The sequence below is a fragment of the Mesocricetus auratus genome, unplaced genomic scaffold (genome assembly GCF_017639785.1).
Source record: "Mesocricetus auratus isolate SY011 unplaced genomic scaffold, BCM_Maur_2.0 Super-Scaffold_15014, whole genome shotgun sequence".
Lineage (NCBI taxonomy): Eukaryota > Metazoa > Chordata > Mammalia > Rodentia > Cricetidae > Mesocricetus > Mesocricetus auratus.
Window position 1 is genome coordinate 15,353,885 of NW_024429186.1, and position 16,175 is coordinate 15,370,059.

Consider the following 16,175-nt stretch of genomic DNA (forward strand, 5'->3'; position numbering starts at 1 on the left):
TCCTAGTGTGTCCTTTCTTCCCCATCCTTACATGGTGACTCCTCTCTGCCTACATGTCCCAGAATTCTCCTTGTATCCTAATCACACCTATCTTCCTGCTTCATTGGCTGAACAGTGTTTTATTCATTAACTAATAAGAGAATCACATATTCTAAAAAGACAATCCCCATCACTTATGTGTGTGTACCCAACAGAGCCAATAAAGTTCCTTCTAACCCAGGATGCTTTGCTGGGTATCCTTAGGAAGTAGCTACACATCAAGGGATACTCTCCCTGATACCTTCACCCTGTAAGGATGAAGGGGAAAAGGGTATTTATGATCAGGCACCTCTGGAGTCCCTAAACTAAAGGCAGTGAGGTTGAAATATGGAAGAGGGGCCACAGAAAATCACAGCATTAGGTAGCTTGTCTAAGAAAGACTTCATTACCTTTGTTTGTGACAAGGTTTCTCTGTGTAGCCCTGCCTGTCCTGGTACTGGCTCTGTAGTCCAGGCTGGCCTTGAACTCGTAGAGATTGACCTGCCTCTGCCTCCCGAGTGATGGGATAAAATTCTTAATTTATGAAGGACATCTTTGAGGAGAATACAATATTCTTAGGTGTCAGAGGTGTTTGTTTGCCTACTTTCTCTTAGTTCTCTGTCAGGATGCACAGCTCCCACTGAGAATTCTGATATTAGCCTAAGGAAGACTCCTTATATGAAACATTCCCACGTGCTTTCTTGCTCCCTTTATAGTTCCTTGCCTTAGACTTTTAACAGCTTGTTTTGAGTGTTTTTTGGCAGGGGTCTCTTTGAGTCTATGAGTTTCAAGAAGCTGGATTCCCTCTTTCTCCCCAGGCTCGAGAAGTTTTCCACTAGTTCATTAATTTTATTTTCTATTTGTCTTTTCTCTCCCTTGTATCACCATAAGGGGGATATATATTTTTATATCAGTGTATCACCAGTCTTCTAAAATAAATTTGTTTTTTATTCTCTCTCTCTACAATCCCTAGCTGGCTTATGTGCCTTTGCCAGGTCAGACAGGTCATAGGGAATGTATCACAGTGGTAGAGCACCAGTCAGCCATGTGCAAAGATCTGGCTTCATTTTTGACACTAAACAATTATAAAACTTATGTGTATGTGTTTGTGTTCAGAAATTCTTGTTTCTGTTTGATATAGATGGCTTCTTTGGCTCTCAACTTTATTTTTTAAAAAATGCATATATTGGCTTTTTCATCTGTAAAAACAGTTGATTTTGTTTCATGGTATCTGTGTCTTTTATAATTTCTCACTCTGAGGTTAACTGTTTCTTTATTTCATTGAACTGTTCATCTGGTATGTTCAGAGTACTCATGAGAACATTATTTTGAACTCTTTTTTCAAGAGTCTCTTAAGTTCCTTTGAGATGGGAATCTGGGATAGTAGAACTCCTTTGTCCTATTGGAGATTTCCTAACCCCTAACCTTTCTTTTTCCTTGCATCTTTGTGTGTGTATCTGCTCTGCAGCAATACCCACATTCTCTGACTTTGTGGGCTTTGTTTGACTGCAAGATTCTATTTTCTAAGGGTGGGGCTGAGTATCTGTGATGTAGGGTGTGCTAGTTTGAGTCCTGGATGCACTCATCTGTGTGATAATTTGATCAGCATCAATGACCTAGGTGGTTTTGGGTTGTTTTTTGTTTGTTTGTTTGTTTGTTTTTGTTGTTGTTGTTTTGCTTTTGCTATAGTGGTGTTCCCATCAGTCAACAGTCTGTGGGCTCTTTTGCTCAACTTGGATAGAGATGAGGCGTGTACAAGGAGAAGTTCTGCTAGTGCCACTCTCTATTGTGTGTTTGTCAGTGTTTGGCAGCTGGGCGTGGCACTGGTAGTGGCAGAAGCTGCAGCAGTGGCGCCTTCTAGTGCTGTAATCCTAAGCATGCCTTAGGAGTCCTTAGGAGATAGCTGCTGGAAGGCTCATCTCTAAGACCCAAGCTTTTCCTGCCCTCCTAAATTTGGTGACTAAATGTACATTGTGCAATGGTTTATTCTCATCTAACAACAGAAGCTTTTCATGACCCACTGACTGACACCAGCCAGACTATTCACAATTAAGAGCTTGGAGGCCGGTTCTCCTGAAAATGACATCCAAGGGCAGTTGCCTGTTGCCTTCACTGGAAATAACCCTACCAATTCCTTCTCATTAAATGTAGTGCAGCTAAAATTAAGGCCCTTAAAACATGGGTCCATACTTGACAACTGAAGATGAAATCCTCTTATCACCCAGGAATATACATTCATTAAACATTAAGATGAAGATAAGCACAGAAATTCTTCAAAGCCTTGTAAGACATAGGTCACTTTCTAGTTAGATATAATTGTCAACTTGACAGGACCTGGAATCATTCCTGAAGAGGGTGTCACTAGGGACTGTCTACATAGGGTTAGCCTGTGGCATGTCTGTAGGAGATTTTCTTCATTTAACTGGGGGGAGACCCAGTCCACTGTTGGCAGCACCATTCCCTATGCACAGGGCCCTGAACTGTGTAAGAGTGGAGACATCAAGTTGAGCATGTGCATGCAGGTGAGTGTTCACACATCCATTTCTCTCTGCTCTTGACAGTGGGTTGTTAAACCCCTTCTTTTTATTTAGACAGAAAAGAGGAGATGATGGGGCATGTTCTTATATATGTTTCTCTTATTGGTTGATGGATAAAATACTGTTTGACCAACAGAGGCAGGAAGATAGGTGAGGCTAGGAGACAATGGGAATTCTGGGAAAGGTAGGCCGCCAAAGGAGTAACAGGTTTGGGCATTCTTTGGTAAGCCAAGACCATGTGGAAATGCATAGACTAACATAAATGGGTTAATAATTAAGACAGAGCTAGCCAATAAGAAGCCCTAGCCATCAGCCAATAGTTTTATAATTAATATATCGCCCATGTGTTTATTTGGGGCTGAAGCAGCCTGGGAACCAGGATGGCAAAAACCCTCTGCAACAGTGGGTATGATGAGAGGCCCCTGCCTTGACTTCCCCAAAGTTATAGACAGCGATCTGGAGCTGTGAGCTGAAACAATCCCTTTTCCCCGGCAGAATATCTGATCACTGCATAAGGAACTAAACTTGGTCACATGGCTTTCCCAACGTGGCAAGACCTCCACCACAGTGATCCTTTCTCCTCCACAGTGCCTACATTCCTGGTCATTCTAACACTCTTTATTTCCTCAAAGGAAATCCAGAGGGTAATAATCTGAGAAAGACTTTACCAAAGACTCACACTGTGGGAGGAAATCAAAATGACTGGAGGTGTGTGGGTTAAAGCCAAGCATACAAACAAAAAACAAGAAAAGGGACATGTCTGCGGAATCCAATTCCTTCCGGTGTTTGCAACAACAACAAAATCCTCGGGTTTCTTTTGATGTAATAGCACATGAGGTTGTAGAGAAAAAAATGTGGGATCAGGCCCAGGGCTGCACTTACTGAACTTAACATCGCATCTTCGAAAGCCATGACCCATGGGCACCACTAGGTGACGCCCTGTTCCACCCCCTGAAGGCTACCTATTTTACCCCATCCCTACGTGGTTTAGGACTTTGCTACTAGACTGGCTCTCTCTCTCTCTCTCTCTCTCTCTCTCTCTCTCTCTCTCTCTCTCTCTCTCTCTCTCTCTCCCTCCCTCCCTCCCTCCCTCTCCCTCCCTCCTTCTCCCTCTCCCTCCCCCTCCCCCTCCCCCTCTCTGTCCCCCATACAGTAGATTTCCCTTGTAGCTTTTCAGAAGTCATCAATCAGGCAGTCAATAAATCATGTGAATTTACCCAAGTTTTCCTCGGTCCCACCGAGGCTCTTGAGGACTAACTGACCATGGTAACAGAGTGTGGGAATATAGAATTTAAAGACAGCTTGGACAGGTGAGCATGGCACACATGCCGGCAATTGTAGCACTTGAAAGATAGAGACTGGAGCATTAGGAGTTCAAGGTTATCCTCAGTTACACAGTGGGTTGGAGTCCAGCTGGTTTACATGAGATTGCCTCAAAAAGAAGGGAAGAAAGGAAGGAAGGAAGGAAGGAAGGAAGGAAGGAAGGAAGGAAGGAAGGAAGGAGGGAGAAATGAGAAAAATGTTGGAATTTGTAGCCAATCAGACAGATGCAGATCACTCTGTGACAACTGTAGTAGATCACCCTGTGACAACTGTAGTAGATCACCCTGTGACAACTGTAGTAGAACATCTGTACCCCACACAGCACTTCACTGTTTGGGGGAGGGGTCTCCACTTGGTCCCAGTTGTGGGTTGCACATGATACTGAATGAGTGAATACTGCTGCTGTGTCCCCACTGAAACACCCTGGGTTGACTAATGCTTCCATTTTGTGGGCGTGAGACACATGCAACAAATTGCTCAGAGGCAGGGGCACGTGCAGTCAGCCTGAGGTCTTCTGTCCTCAGTGGTATTTCTTCTCCCCCACCGTACAGAAAAATCATGCTGCTTCCATGGTGTTTTCAGTCTTGATGGCAGAACGCTGCGCTCACTCAAAAGTTTGTGATCTACCCTGGCGGGGGACACAGCTCAGCTCGTAAAAGCCAACCCTGATGACCTGGGTTCTATTCCTGGAATCCGTAAAAAGGTAAGCAAGACCCATTCCACAAAGTTGTCTTCTGAGAGCCAACCCCCATGCTGTGATCCATGGGTACACGCATACCACATATGTTAATATTAATTTTAGTAAGTTTACAGCCCACATTCCACCATTGTTGTTTGTGTATCAAATGGTCTTAATGTCATGGGAACAGCAAAAACATAAAATGAAAGTATTATCTAGGTAATTCGGCACCATGAAGTTGTGAGCACTGTCCCCAAACCCAGCAAAATCTAGTGATGGCTGCAGAAATTGGTGGCCCAGCCCAGGACCACAGTGGTGACCCATCATGGTGTTATTGGTCCTTTTGTTGGGAAATCAGAAGGCAGAAATGCTCAAAAGAACTCACTCTGGCCTTGGTGACAAGTGTGGTTCAAACTGACCTTTCTGCCAAAAAAACTACAACGTGGGTCAATACACAAATAAACTGCAGCCTAATCCATGCAAGACCCCCATAACGTTGTAACTGAGCCTCTACCCATCACAGCAGCTGAATCTTTTTTTTTTATTTTATTTAAATTAGAAATAAGCTTGCTTCACATGTCAATCCCAGCTCCCTCTCCATCCCCCCCCCACCAGGCTCCCTAGGACCTCCCAGTCCCCCATCCAATACTCACTCCATTCCTCAGGGAGAGTGAGGCCCTCCATGGGGGATCACCAGAGTCTGTCATTTCATTCAGCACAGGGCCTAGGCCCTTCCCCAAGAGTCCAGGCTGAGAGAGAACATCCCTCATTGTGGAATGGGCACCCAAAGTAAGGATTCAGTTCTTTTTTTTTTTTATTTTCCATTTTAAATTTAGATAAGAAACAAGGTTGCTTCACAAGTCAGTACGAGGTCCCTCTCCCTTTCCCTCCCCTCCTCCCGTGCCCTCCCCCATCCCCCCCGTTATCCCCTCATTCCCCCAGGGAGGGTGAGGCCCTCCATGGGGGTGTCCATAGTCTGTCATTTCATATAGGGCAGGGCCTAGACCCTTCCCCAAGAGTTCAGGGTGAGAGTGCACCTCACATTGTTCTATGGGAGTCCAGAGACCGTGTGTATACTTGGGATGGGTACTGATACAGCAGCTGAATCTTAACCAGGCACAGGCACAGGTCTGCCAACTTATATCCAATCAGGGACAGCTAACATACTGTCATTTCTTCTGCCCACTCACGGAAGGAGTGGTCTTAATCTTCAGGTCTCAGTGATGCCTAGTCATGGAAATTCCTTCATGCTCAAACACAATTTGGTAAGTTTAACCATCCTTAGAGTGTTTACCCAGCCATGTACCTGACCGCACCCAGAGGGTCTTGATAAGGAATGTATAAGCCTGGGTCCAGTCAGTATCCATCTGCAGATGAAAGAGAAGCAAAAGGTGCCTGCATTCTGCTTCGTGTGACTACAGTACAGTACCTGAAGCAGCTAAATTTATAGAGTGATGGGATTTAGTTTGCTCACAGTTTCGGTGATTTGCATCCAAGATCAGGCAGCCTTGTCTGTTTAGCCCCTGCTGAAGTCTGCACATCAAAGTGGGAACACATGTGGGGACAGACAGAGATATCCAAAACCAAAGAGACTGGTGTCCCACAATCCCCTCGGTGACCTTGCCCAATGACTTAAAGGCCTCTCATTGAGCCCCACTATAGGCAGTGGAACTTAACCATAGGTACCTTTGGGGGACAGTCAACACCCACACTGAGGACTCTGCTCCTAGTCACTATAGGTCTCTGTGTCTCACAAAACCAAAATGGATTTATTCTACCACCAAGCCTTAACTGTCACAGTATTGCTCAAAACCTAAGCCCGTTGTCGCATCTGAGATTTGAGGCAAACAGAGCTGATCTCCTGTAAAAGGCTGAAATAAGTAGTATGCTTCCAGGCTACAATGGTGGAGCAGTCACGGGGTCGACAGTCCCCGTTCTAATGTGATTAGTAGACAGGAAGTGAGAATCAGTTCAAAGCAAAACTGAACCCAGCAGAACAAGCGCTGAGTCTTATGGAGTCTGGCATCTGGGTCACACTGGGTGGGATGTAGCCCAAGGGCCTGGGCCATCCTGCCCCTGTGACTTTGCTCTTTGAAGTCCACACATTTTCTCTCTGGGGCTAGTTTTGCATGCAGCCTACAGCTTCCAGTGGTGGGCAGCTGCTGTGCCAGAGCCTAGGAAACCAAGAAATGACCTTCCTAGTTTCCAGGGCACTTTGATCACGCAGCACTGCCATGCGCTGCCCCACCAAGGACTCTGTCTTTTTAGCATAAAATCAGCTTCCAAGGTTTCTCTCTGGAATCGGGGTAGAAGCCTGTGATCTTAACGCCTGCATTCTGCATGTCAGTAAAATCATCATCACTCAGGCCATGGAGCGCTTTGCCGGTTTAACGTGATTAAATGACCTCCAGGGCAGCTTTGGGCGGCTCTTTTCATAGTGGGCCTATGTCTGGCCACATGTTCCATCATTGTACGTAGGGGCACACAACCTCAACCGCTCCAACCTGATACAAAATACCTGCAACACTGCTGGGGTGTTGGGTGCTCCAAGTGAGGGTCCCCTACAGGAAAGGTCCGGTCTGCTCTGCTCTGGAATAGAGAAATGAAAGTGAGCACACAAAGGAAACTCTGAGCTCAGTGAGGGGCAGCATAGCCATGCCCTGTGTAGCCTCACCCTGTGCTCGGGAAACAACACGGGACCGGAGGTAAGACCGATCACCCGGAGCTGGGCTGCCAGCGTGAGCCCCACCGAGACACACTGTGAAGTAGGGACAGAGGCAAGTATTTCTGGGCTCCTAGATGGAAACTCAGTCAGAAATGGGAGGTGCAGCTCACACATCAAATCCCCTCCCAGAAGCCTGCTAAAACACTCTCTGCATTCCCAAGCATGGACCTCTAGCTAACAGCAAACACATTGACACTGGTTCTATTCTCATGACAAGACTGGGGCCCAGGTGCTACCCAGAGGCGTGCTGCTCCATGGTGGTGGGGAGCAGTCAAAGCAGGCCACAGGGTCAGCATGGGGTTCCAACCCCTTCTAGAGCCCCAACAAACAGCCAACAACAGCCACCTTATCTCCAGCGCCCCAGCACACCCTGAAAGCTGAACAAGGGTTCTTAGGTCCTCGAAAGGTCTCCAGGGTGCAGTAGACAGCACACAGCCCCCTCTGAGCTCAGTGCCAGCCTGAACCAGAGCCACATCTTGGAGGCCATGCGATGGCTCCTGGAATAGGAATTAGGGGAATATGCTCTCCCTGAGGCAAGCCCCTTCATGAAAGCACCAGTAAAGAAATATCCTGTAGGCTACAACGTGAGAGAGTAGACTGTGTGGCCTGATACAGGTGCCTCAGCAGCTCTGGGACTTGGGGTCTTGTTCCGCGGGGTCCTCGCTTGAGGATCTATCAGTAGCTTTATGTAGTGTCTCCATGAAGACAGTGACAACGGCTCCGTTTTCAGGTGTCCCCTTGGGCTGGTCACACCCTCTAAAGAATGGTCATGTCCCAGCTTCTTCTGTCTCTAGATGTGAGGGTCTTTGCGATTACATTTGGAGGCCAAGTCCAAAGACACTCCCTGTGTAAACACTCTATCTTATCCCGATCACACCAGCAAGCACCCTATTCCGCGTCATTAACACTGCAATCTTGGGACCAAGAGTCTACCAGGGGCGCAACCTTCCAGAGAGGGGGGGTGTGAGACACAGAGAGCCAAAGAGAAGTAGGTGATATGGAGAAAGACAAGGCCCCAGGTTGGTCCTGGGCCCAGCCTCAGCACGAGGGGAGATTGTAAGGATGATGAGTAGGAAAGAGAAAGAAGAAGCCGTAAGCTTCACAGAGGCCATTGCTGTTGTGTCCAGGGGACAGCCCTGGAGGGCCCGTGGCTGCCTTCAGTAGGTCACAGGGCTCCCTCACCTTCCCCATTCCAGCTCTGGCTGGTTACCCTAGACTAAATCAGTTCAGGAAAGATCAGCCAGACCCTCAGGTCACACCATCACCTGACCAGACCCACATAATGCCTCAGGCCCTCCTTCAGCACACAGGGACCAAGTATCTCACACCCTCTGTCACCCTATAAAGCCCCAGGGTAAGAGTATGAGGGACAGCCTGTGCTGTACATCTAGTCCACAAGCCTCCCACTGGCCCCAGACGACTCTGCTCAGTAAGTCACTCCTGGGCCCTATCAATCAGTCTGCCCAGCTGGGTTGGCACAGTCTGCATAAAGGGGAAACAGGCACCAGCTACAGTTCCTTCCGACAGAGGCAGGATACAAGAGTGGCTGCTTTCTGCACGCCGAGCACATCACAGGGACACTGCTGGGCACTGGGTAGGACTGAGCTGGTAGTCTGCTCACTGTTAAAGTGACGCCCAGGCCTGGGCTAGCCCTAAGCCTCCTGCCTTCCTCTGGATACTGACTTTTGATGATCCATTTCAGGGAACCCCACTCTCCTACCCTGCACTTCTCTCATGCTTTTAGAAGCCAGGCCTTGCTGCAGACCTACTGTGTGACTTTGGGGTTCAATGAAGCTCAACTACTGTAGAAGAGAATGGGACCCCTATCAGCTCTTTCTAATCTAAATTCCAGAACTCAGTCTGAGGTCCTTGCCCTCTGCTCTTTGGGCTCCACCTCCTTCCCAGGGGCCATCTGCCCTGATCTCCTCTCGGGAACTCCCTGTCCCCAAGGAAGAGATGTTCATTAACTCTCCAGATAACCTGTGTGCCTCTCTGCTCCCTCCTCCTCCCCATTCTTATCTGGGTTCATAACCCCAAATTCCATCCCTGCTCTCGGCCCCCAGCTGGTGTTGAAGGCCAGAGTTTGCAAAATCCACTCCCTTTCTCCCTCACGAACTGCTCTGAGGCCATTCATAGCTTGGTCGAAGTTTGATGTCTCCTGTAATTCTTCCCCTTCCCCCCAACTATCCTGTTTAAATGAGATTTAGAGAAGTCACAAAATGGAACCCAAGTTTGTTTTCGTCTCTTCGTATGCCCCACAACCATGCTTCTCTAGTGTCTAGATTCTCCTTAACTCACTGCAGGTGGCCAAGACGGACCTCTGAGCTGCTGGGGTGGGGGTGGGGTGTCATACTGCGCATTAATTGACCCCTCGAACTCCTTCTATCCCCTGTGCCTAGCCCTGAGCCTATGCCCGATGCTCAATGGAGGCAGTGCCATGACAACTGCCTCAGCATCACATGGGATACATGCCAGAAGCTGGAGACCAGCCTGATGCAGTTCAGCTTTCCTGACTGAGTCACCTTGAAGAAGCTGCTGAGCCTCTTTGAGCCTTCCTTTTCCTGCCCTATCAAATAGGCAGGACCAGATGCCCGGAATCCATGGGGAGTGGTCACAAATGCGCCCACCGCTCATAGGCTTGTGATCAACAGCAATTCCCCGGCTCAGAATATGACGGGATTCGGGCCAAAAAAACCAACTCATGCTCAAATGGCCTACAATGTGAAGGTCGCAGTAGCTGGGAGAGGAGAGCCATGGTAGAAGTTTGTGCCATCTGGGGAGCCTGAACAAGACCTAGACTCCCACAAGTTGGCCTCTGACCTTCATACACTTGCTGTGGTGCACACATGTACACACACACACACACACACACACACACACACACACACACACACACACACACTTTCAAAGAAAACCAAAGTAATGAATGAATGTATCTGAGCCCTTATGACTGTGACGGCTTCCTCTGGTTCCTTCCATGATGAGGATGTAGAACATTCCTGGCCCTCTGCTGGGTGCACAGCTTTTGGAAACTAGTTGCCTTTACACAGTGTCAGTGGTTGGGTTGGTGAGTGAGACTCATTGATTTGGACCTTTGTCCTCTTTTCTGTCTTACAGGACAATGCCACACTTTTTCTCTCACAACTTCCTCTTGCTAGCAGGCCTGTGTTGTCTGCTCCCTGGACCCCAGAATACAGGTGCCTCAGACCTCAACAAGAAGCGAGAAAGCACCCAATGCCAGAATTTTGCCCCTACCATCACCAATATATCTTTGTTCTTGCTCCAAAAGGCAATCCATTGGCCAGAACACACCAACTTGGTGTTTTCCCCAGTGAGCATTATAGCTGCCTTCGCAATGCTCTCCCTGGGAACTAAGGGAAATACTCACAAACAAATCCTAAATGGGATGGGGTTCGATCTCATGAAGATGCCTGAAACGAAGATCCACAAATGCTTCCAGCATCTCATCCACACATTCCTCCAGCCAAACCACCAGCTCCACATGACCATAGGTAGCAGCCTGTTCGTTCATAAGAATCTGAAGGTGGAGAGCAAGTTCAAAAAGGCAGCTATGGAGCTGTACAACTCAGAAACCATCCCCATCAACTTCAAAGACATTCAAGCAGCCAAGACGCAGATCAACAAGCACGTGATGAAAGGAAGCTATGGGCATGTACTAAAGGTGGTTGGGGACCTGCCCATTGACACAGTTCTTGCCCTGGTGAACTTCATCTCCTTCGATGGTAAGGTGGAACTGGCCCTGGGGAGGGCAACCACGGAGGTCAGAACTCTAGGGTTCAAGTTCTTGTTCTCAACAATAAAAGAATGTATAGACGGTGAGACAGTGAGCAGGTGAGAGTTTTATTTAGAAGAGGCAGTATTTGACAAAGCAGACAAGCTAGGGAGCAGCCTGGTTGGGCTCATGAATGGTAATCACCCTGGGACTGTTGGGGTGCTGCTCATTATGGGATCAGCGATGATGATAAGTGTGGCGTGTGTCACGGACATCATTTTGACTAGCCCCATCTTTTATGATAACTGAGTCATATAATGCATTCTATGGCCATGCCTTGGGAGCATAGATATTACCAGCTTGAATCAAGAAGTGGTGGGGTTTTTTTTTACATTTACTTACTTATGGCTGTGTGTAAGTGCATGTCTACACATGACATAGAACATATGTGGAGGTCACATCACACACAACCTATGGGAGTCAGTTCTTTCCTATCATCTGTGTTCTGGGGGATCAAATTCACATCATCCAGCTTAGAGGCCCCCGCTACACAACCACCTAATAACTATGATATCCAAAAGAGAAGAAAAACAAAACAAAGAAAGCTATTTTACTGTTTAGGATATGACTATCCCACCTTCATAAGGAAAGCTAACTGTTCCTTTCTGGTGACAAAAGAAACTAATAGTTACCAGGGCAACTAACCTGACCCTCACCCCTCAGTCTCCCATCCTGTCTGGGAAGGGGATCCCCCTACATACAGTAGGGGCTGGAAATCAAAGACAAAACTTCTCTCCACCGCAGCTTCCTTGGTCCTGGGCAGAGCCCCGCAGAACAGAGCCCTCAGGCCACATCCAGTACAACAAAGATCCTAGCTCTGCTGTGAACCTTGTCCACACCTCAGCCCTGTCACCTGCTTCTTTCCAATGACCTCAGTGCTTGAGAGTCTACCTTCTCTGGTGGTCTCAGTGGTGGCTCTCATACAGCAGAGGAGACCCTGTCCTGGCATCTGTACACGTGAGGTTTCCCCTGAATACTAACTGAATGGTTGTCTGTGATGTGCAGGGGTCTTCCAGCAGGGAACCTTGACTCAGGAGGTCAAGTGAGAATCCTATTTTCAGTGAGAATCTCTAGGCACAGGCAGAGTTGTACCTCAGTGATGGAGAGGGGCATGAGTATATGGGAAGTCATAAGTCCAATTTCTACCACAAACAACAAATCCTCATGAAACTGTCCAATATATTTAATATCCAAAAGAAAAAGGGACAGATAGAAGGAGGAAATTGCAAAATTTCCATTAAGTAGCCTGATAAAAAAGTATTCTACATCTTCCACAGCTTCAAGTGATCATCACAAAGTCCCTTCGGTGGACTTCTGTGGCCACACTCATCCCATTTATACTTAATGAAGCTATGACTAAGAGGGAAGTGTCACATGGAGGGGGCAGGGAATTCCTTACTCTGACACCTAAATTTTTATCCTACCTCTCCCTGATAGCCTCTTCTCTCTCCCCAGGAGTCCAGATTGGTGAATTTGAAGCTGAGCGTTTGGACAAATTAGAGTTCCAACTAGATACAGGCAAGGTGGTTACAGTGCCCATGGTCAAACGCCAGGGCAAATTTTACCTGCTCAAGGATAATACTCTGTCCAGCTGGGTGCTGATGCAGCCCTATGTAGGGAATATCATGGCCTTCTTCATCTTGCCAGATGTAGGAAAGATGGAGGAACTGATACAAAACCTGAGTCATGAGTGTCTCAACAGCATCCACAAACGCATTAAAACAAGGTGATTCTCCCCTCTGTGGGCCCATTCAGAACTGCCCTCTTCTCCAAGCTGTGACCTGCCTGAGGCCATCCCTCAGGACTGGCCACCAGCTAGGATAGGTGGACCCAATCCCTGACTCACCATTATGAGTCACAACCTGGAATCTCTTGAAAGCAGGATGACCAGTTCTCACAAAGCTGGCTGTGAGCTATAAGGTCCTGGTCTTGGAAGTTGCCTTCCCATTGTGCACACTGTGCCTTCCAAATGTGTGCTGCTGGGGTTTGTGACAGTCACTGGAGCCATATGCTATGACAGAACCAAGAACAAGAAGATGGGCTTTGAGACAAAGGCCCTAGTTGGTCCAATTCCCAGGACAGAGTATGCACAAAGGATGCCAGTCTGAGAATGTCCATAGAATAACTGTTCTAGAAGCAGTGAAGAACTACCACCATCACACTCAAAGAGGAAAGGCTTTAAAGAGAAAGGGGAAGAAATTTCTGTAATATTCTTGAATACACACAGTTGTTTGGCCATGGAGCCCTAAGGCAGGAATTGGTATAGATATTGTTGCCGGGCAAGCTTTCTATCCAGAGCACTTATCTGAATTGCTGCAGTCTTAATAGAAATTATATAGGCTGCTAAAAAGAATTGATACATGCCTCAAAGCATGACATGCTTGTGCCTTGGGCTTTCCTTGAAAAGGCACTTCTCTCAGAGGAGTTCACCTGGGTGCCATGACTTCCACAGTGGACACGGGCAGAGCTTGGCTAAGTAGGCCTAGGGCGGGAAGGTTAAAGGTAGGCATGGGGGCACATTTTCAGGAGGCTCCATCTTTTGACACTCTTCAGTGTGGTTCATTGGGTCCCTAAGAGCCAATAAGTCTGAGTATGTTCTCCATCAGTGATCCCAGTCCCCGCCACCCCATGTCTGTTTTGTGGGCTTGAGACAAGTGTAGGCAGAGGTGTCATTCTGCTGCGCACAGCCCTGAAGCCCTGCACCCCCGTAGAGAGTGGAGAACCAGATGGGGTTGAGATAAGAACTGGGCACAGAGCTGAAAGACATTCTGTTCCCAGGCCTCCTCCAGCTTATAGGGTCACTCTGCTCTTCTTGTCTGAGTAGAAGTCACTTAGTGGCAAAAGGGCTGCCAACTCTCAGGAGTACCCCTGGCTATGGAGGGGGAGGGAGGATAGACATGGTTCTGTGTGAGCATCCTGAGTCTGTCAGGAGAACTTCTCAGATGAGGGCTACTAGCACGAGACAGTCCCATTCGTGTCAACACCAGACCTCCATGCCGAGTATAAAGGAAGTTACTAGGATAGGTCACCAAGGTGCCTTGCCATCCCGCTGTGGACAGAAACAAGGCCATAAATGGGGGGAACAACACTTTACAACATAGCATATCCCAGAAGAATAGAGAAAACTATGAAACCCCTATATTTTTCTTCCACTATGACAGGAGTTCCAACTTGTCTTTCCCCAAATTTACCATTTCTACAACCTACGACCTGAAGAAAGTCATGAATACTCTGGGCATCACCCAGATCTTCAGCAACAGGGCTGATTTCTCAAAAGCCATAAGGGATGAACATGTGAAGCTGTCCAAGGTGAGGCCACCTAACCAATGTGTAGTTCCAGTTGTCCAAAGGTGTAGCGAGCACAGCTTGGACGTAAGACTAAGAATGGAAAAGGAAGCATAAGCAGGGTCCAGGTTGAGCTCTGAGGACTCTCAGGAGGTATCTGGGAAGAGGATGGGGTTAAAGGTCAGATCTGGAGGTGGTGACTTTTCATGTAGGTGGTACCACGACTTCTCCCTGAGGTGTTTCTCTGGTGACCTTTGACCCAGACTTTCTATTGTTTGAGCTTTGGTTTGCTCATACTCATGCAAAGAATCTTAGGCTCAGTTTCTTTGGACAATGTCCTATAATCTTCTGTAAATGTGAATCACAAAGTCCAATTTATGAGTGAGTTAACCAAGGAGGCCAACAGTTCTGGGAAAATCAGTAGACCCCAAAACAAGAGTGGTTGAGCATGAGCTGCATACTTTGGGAGTATGGGCCCTCTGAAGGTCACTTTCAGAGTCCTTGTCTCCAGAAGCTCAAAACTGTGCACTAGAAAGGGGGCTTTGTGACAAAGGGTGTAGAGAGGCCCCTCCCCTCTATGGCTTCAGGCTGCATCAAGGGTATGAGAGGTCATGAAGGGAGTAAATTGAAAAGCAGGCCAAGTCAGGAAAAGTTCTGAAGGATCATGAGGAGAGAGGGAGTTGTGGGCAAGGAAAGACTAACCAGGAGGAGATAGGCCCCAGGGAGGCTCTCCTTAACTGAGCCTCCCACATCATCTTGCTTCCACCTAGGGTGGAGACTTCACAGTTTCTGATCCACTTCTGTCCCTGGCCCCTTCTGTAGGCTATGCATAAGGCTGTGCTGGGAGTTGAAGATAAACAGTGGGAAGAATTGGACTTTCCTGATTTGCACAAGAATTTGCTGCCTGATGGCCCCTCTGTGGAGTTCAACAGGTCCTTCCTAGTCATCCTCAAAGATATAACCTTCAACCTTCCTTTTCTCATGGGCAAGATAAAGGATCCCAAAACAAAATAGTCACACTTGAGCACCAGTTCCACTCTCCCCACCAGGTTCTTTCCCCAGATGACTTCCAGCGTGGGCATCACATGTAACTGGGGGGTGGAGGCTACTTCTGCTCATCCCGGGTATAGATGGCAATGCCAAACCAAAGTAGATGATAAATAAATAAATAAATGTTTTTAAAAAGGCTGCTTATCCAAGTCCCGCTTGGTAAACAAATGACTTCACTGGGTGTTCTTTATGAGAGTGTGGGTTCATGGTTATTTACAGGAGCATGAACTTTTTAGAAGCTACGTGTTTGAACAGCCTAACAGCAACGTGGGAGGAACATCAGGAGAGCAGTGTGACTGAAATTCCTTACTTGACTTACAGGCAGCCATATCAGGGAAGCGACCCCCATCTTGGCAGTAATCTACTGCTTATATCACCTCAGGAAGGGGTCTGGGAAATCTTGTCTCTCCAGCCTCTGAGGTTCCTCTCCCTCCATGAGAAAACGTTCCCACCTGGAAGAAGCAGCTACACAGAACTCCACCCCTTCCTTGGCCTCCTCTTCTACTGTGTTCCCCCAGCCTTGGGAGATATGGTCATTTTTCACATGTATAGCTGAGCATTGAGCCACTGTGCCACAGCAACAGTAACCTACTATCAGCAATTTGAATGGCTGTAAATCTGTCATCATCACTATCCACCACAAAAAGAAACTTTCTTGGCCTAAGCTACCAGCAACAGCAGTGGAACAATCTTTTGATACCCTATGGATATGCAGCCCTCTCATTGGCTAATAAGGAGCTGGCTGGCCTATACCTGGGCAGAAGG

General features: G+C 47.6%; 1 protein-coding gene across 1 annotated transcript; it reads left to right on the top strand.

The window, feature by feature from the left end:
- Positions 1-8,785: 8,785 nt before the first annotated feature.
- LOC101837407 (alpha-1-antiproteinase-like) lies at positions 8,786-15,858 on the top strand. The gene is made up of 5 exons (XM_021226101.2): positions 8,786-8,876; positions 10,400-11,025; positions 12,531-12,801; positions 14,237-14,384; positions 15,183-15,858. Exons 2-5 carry the CDS (start codon positions 10,404-10,406, stop codon positions 15,372-15,374), a joined length of 1,233 nt encoding a protein of 410 aa, XP_021081760.2. The 5' UTR covers positions 8,786-8,876; positions 10,400-10,403; the 3' UTR covers positions 15,375-15,858.
- Positions 15,859-16,175: the final 317 nt, after the last annotated feature.

Coding starts and splice junctions, on each gene's coding strand:
- LOC101837407 (XM_021226101.2), top strand. CDS start 10,404: ATGCCACACTTTTTCTCTCACAACTTCCTCTTGCTAGCAGGCCTGTGT. Junction 12,802..14,236: donor CACAAACGCATTAAAACAAG/GTGATTCTCCCC, acceptor CCACTATGACAG/GAGTTCCAACTTGTCTTTCC. Junction 14,385..15,182: donor AACATGTGAAGCTGTCCAAG/GTGAGGCCACCT, acceptor CCCCTTCTGTAG/GCTATGCATAAGGCTGTGCT.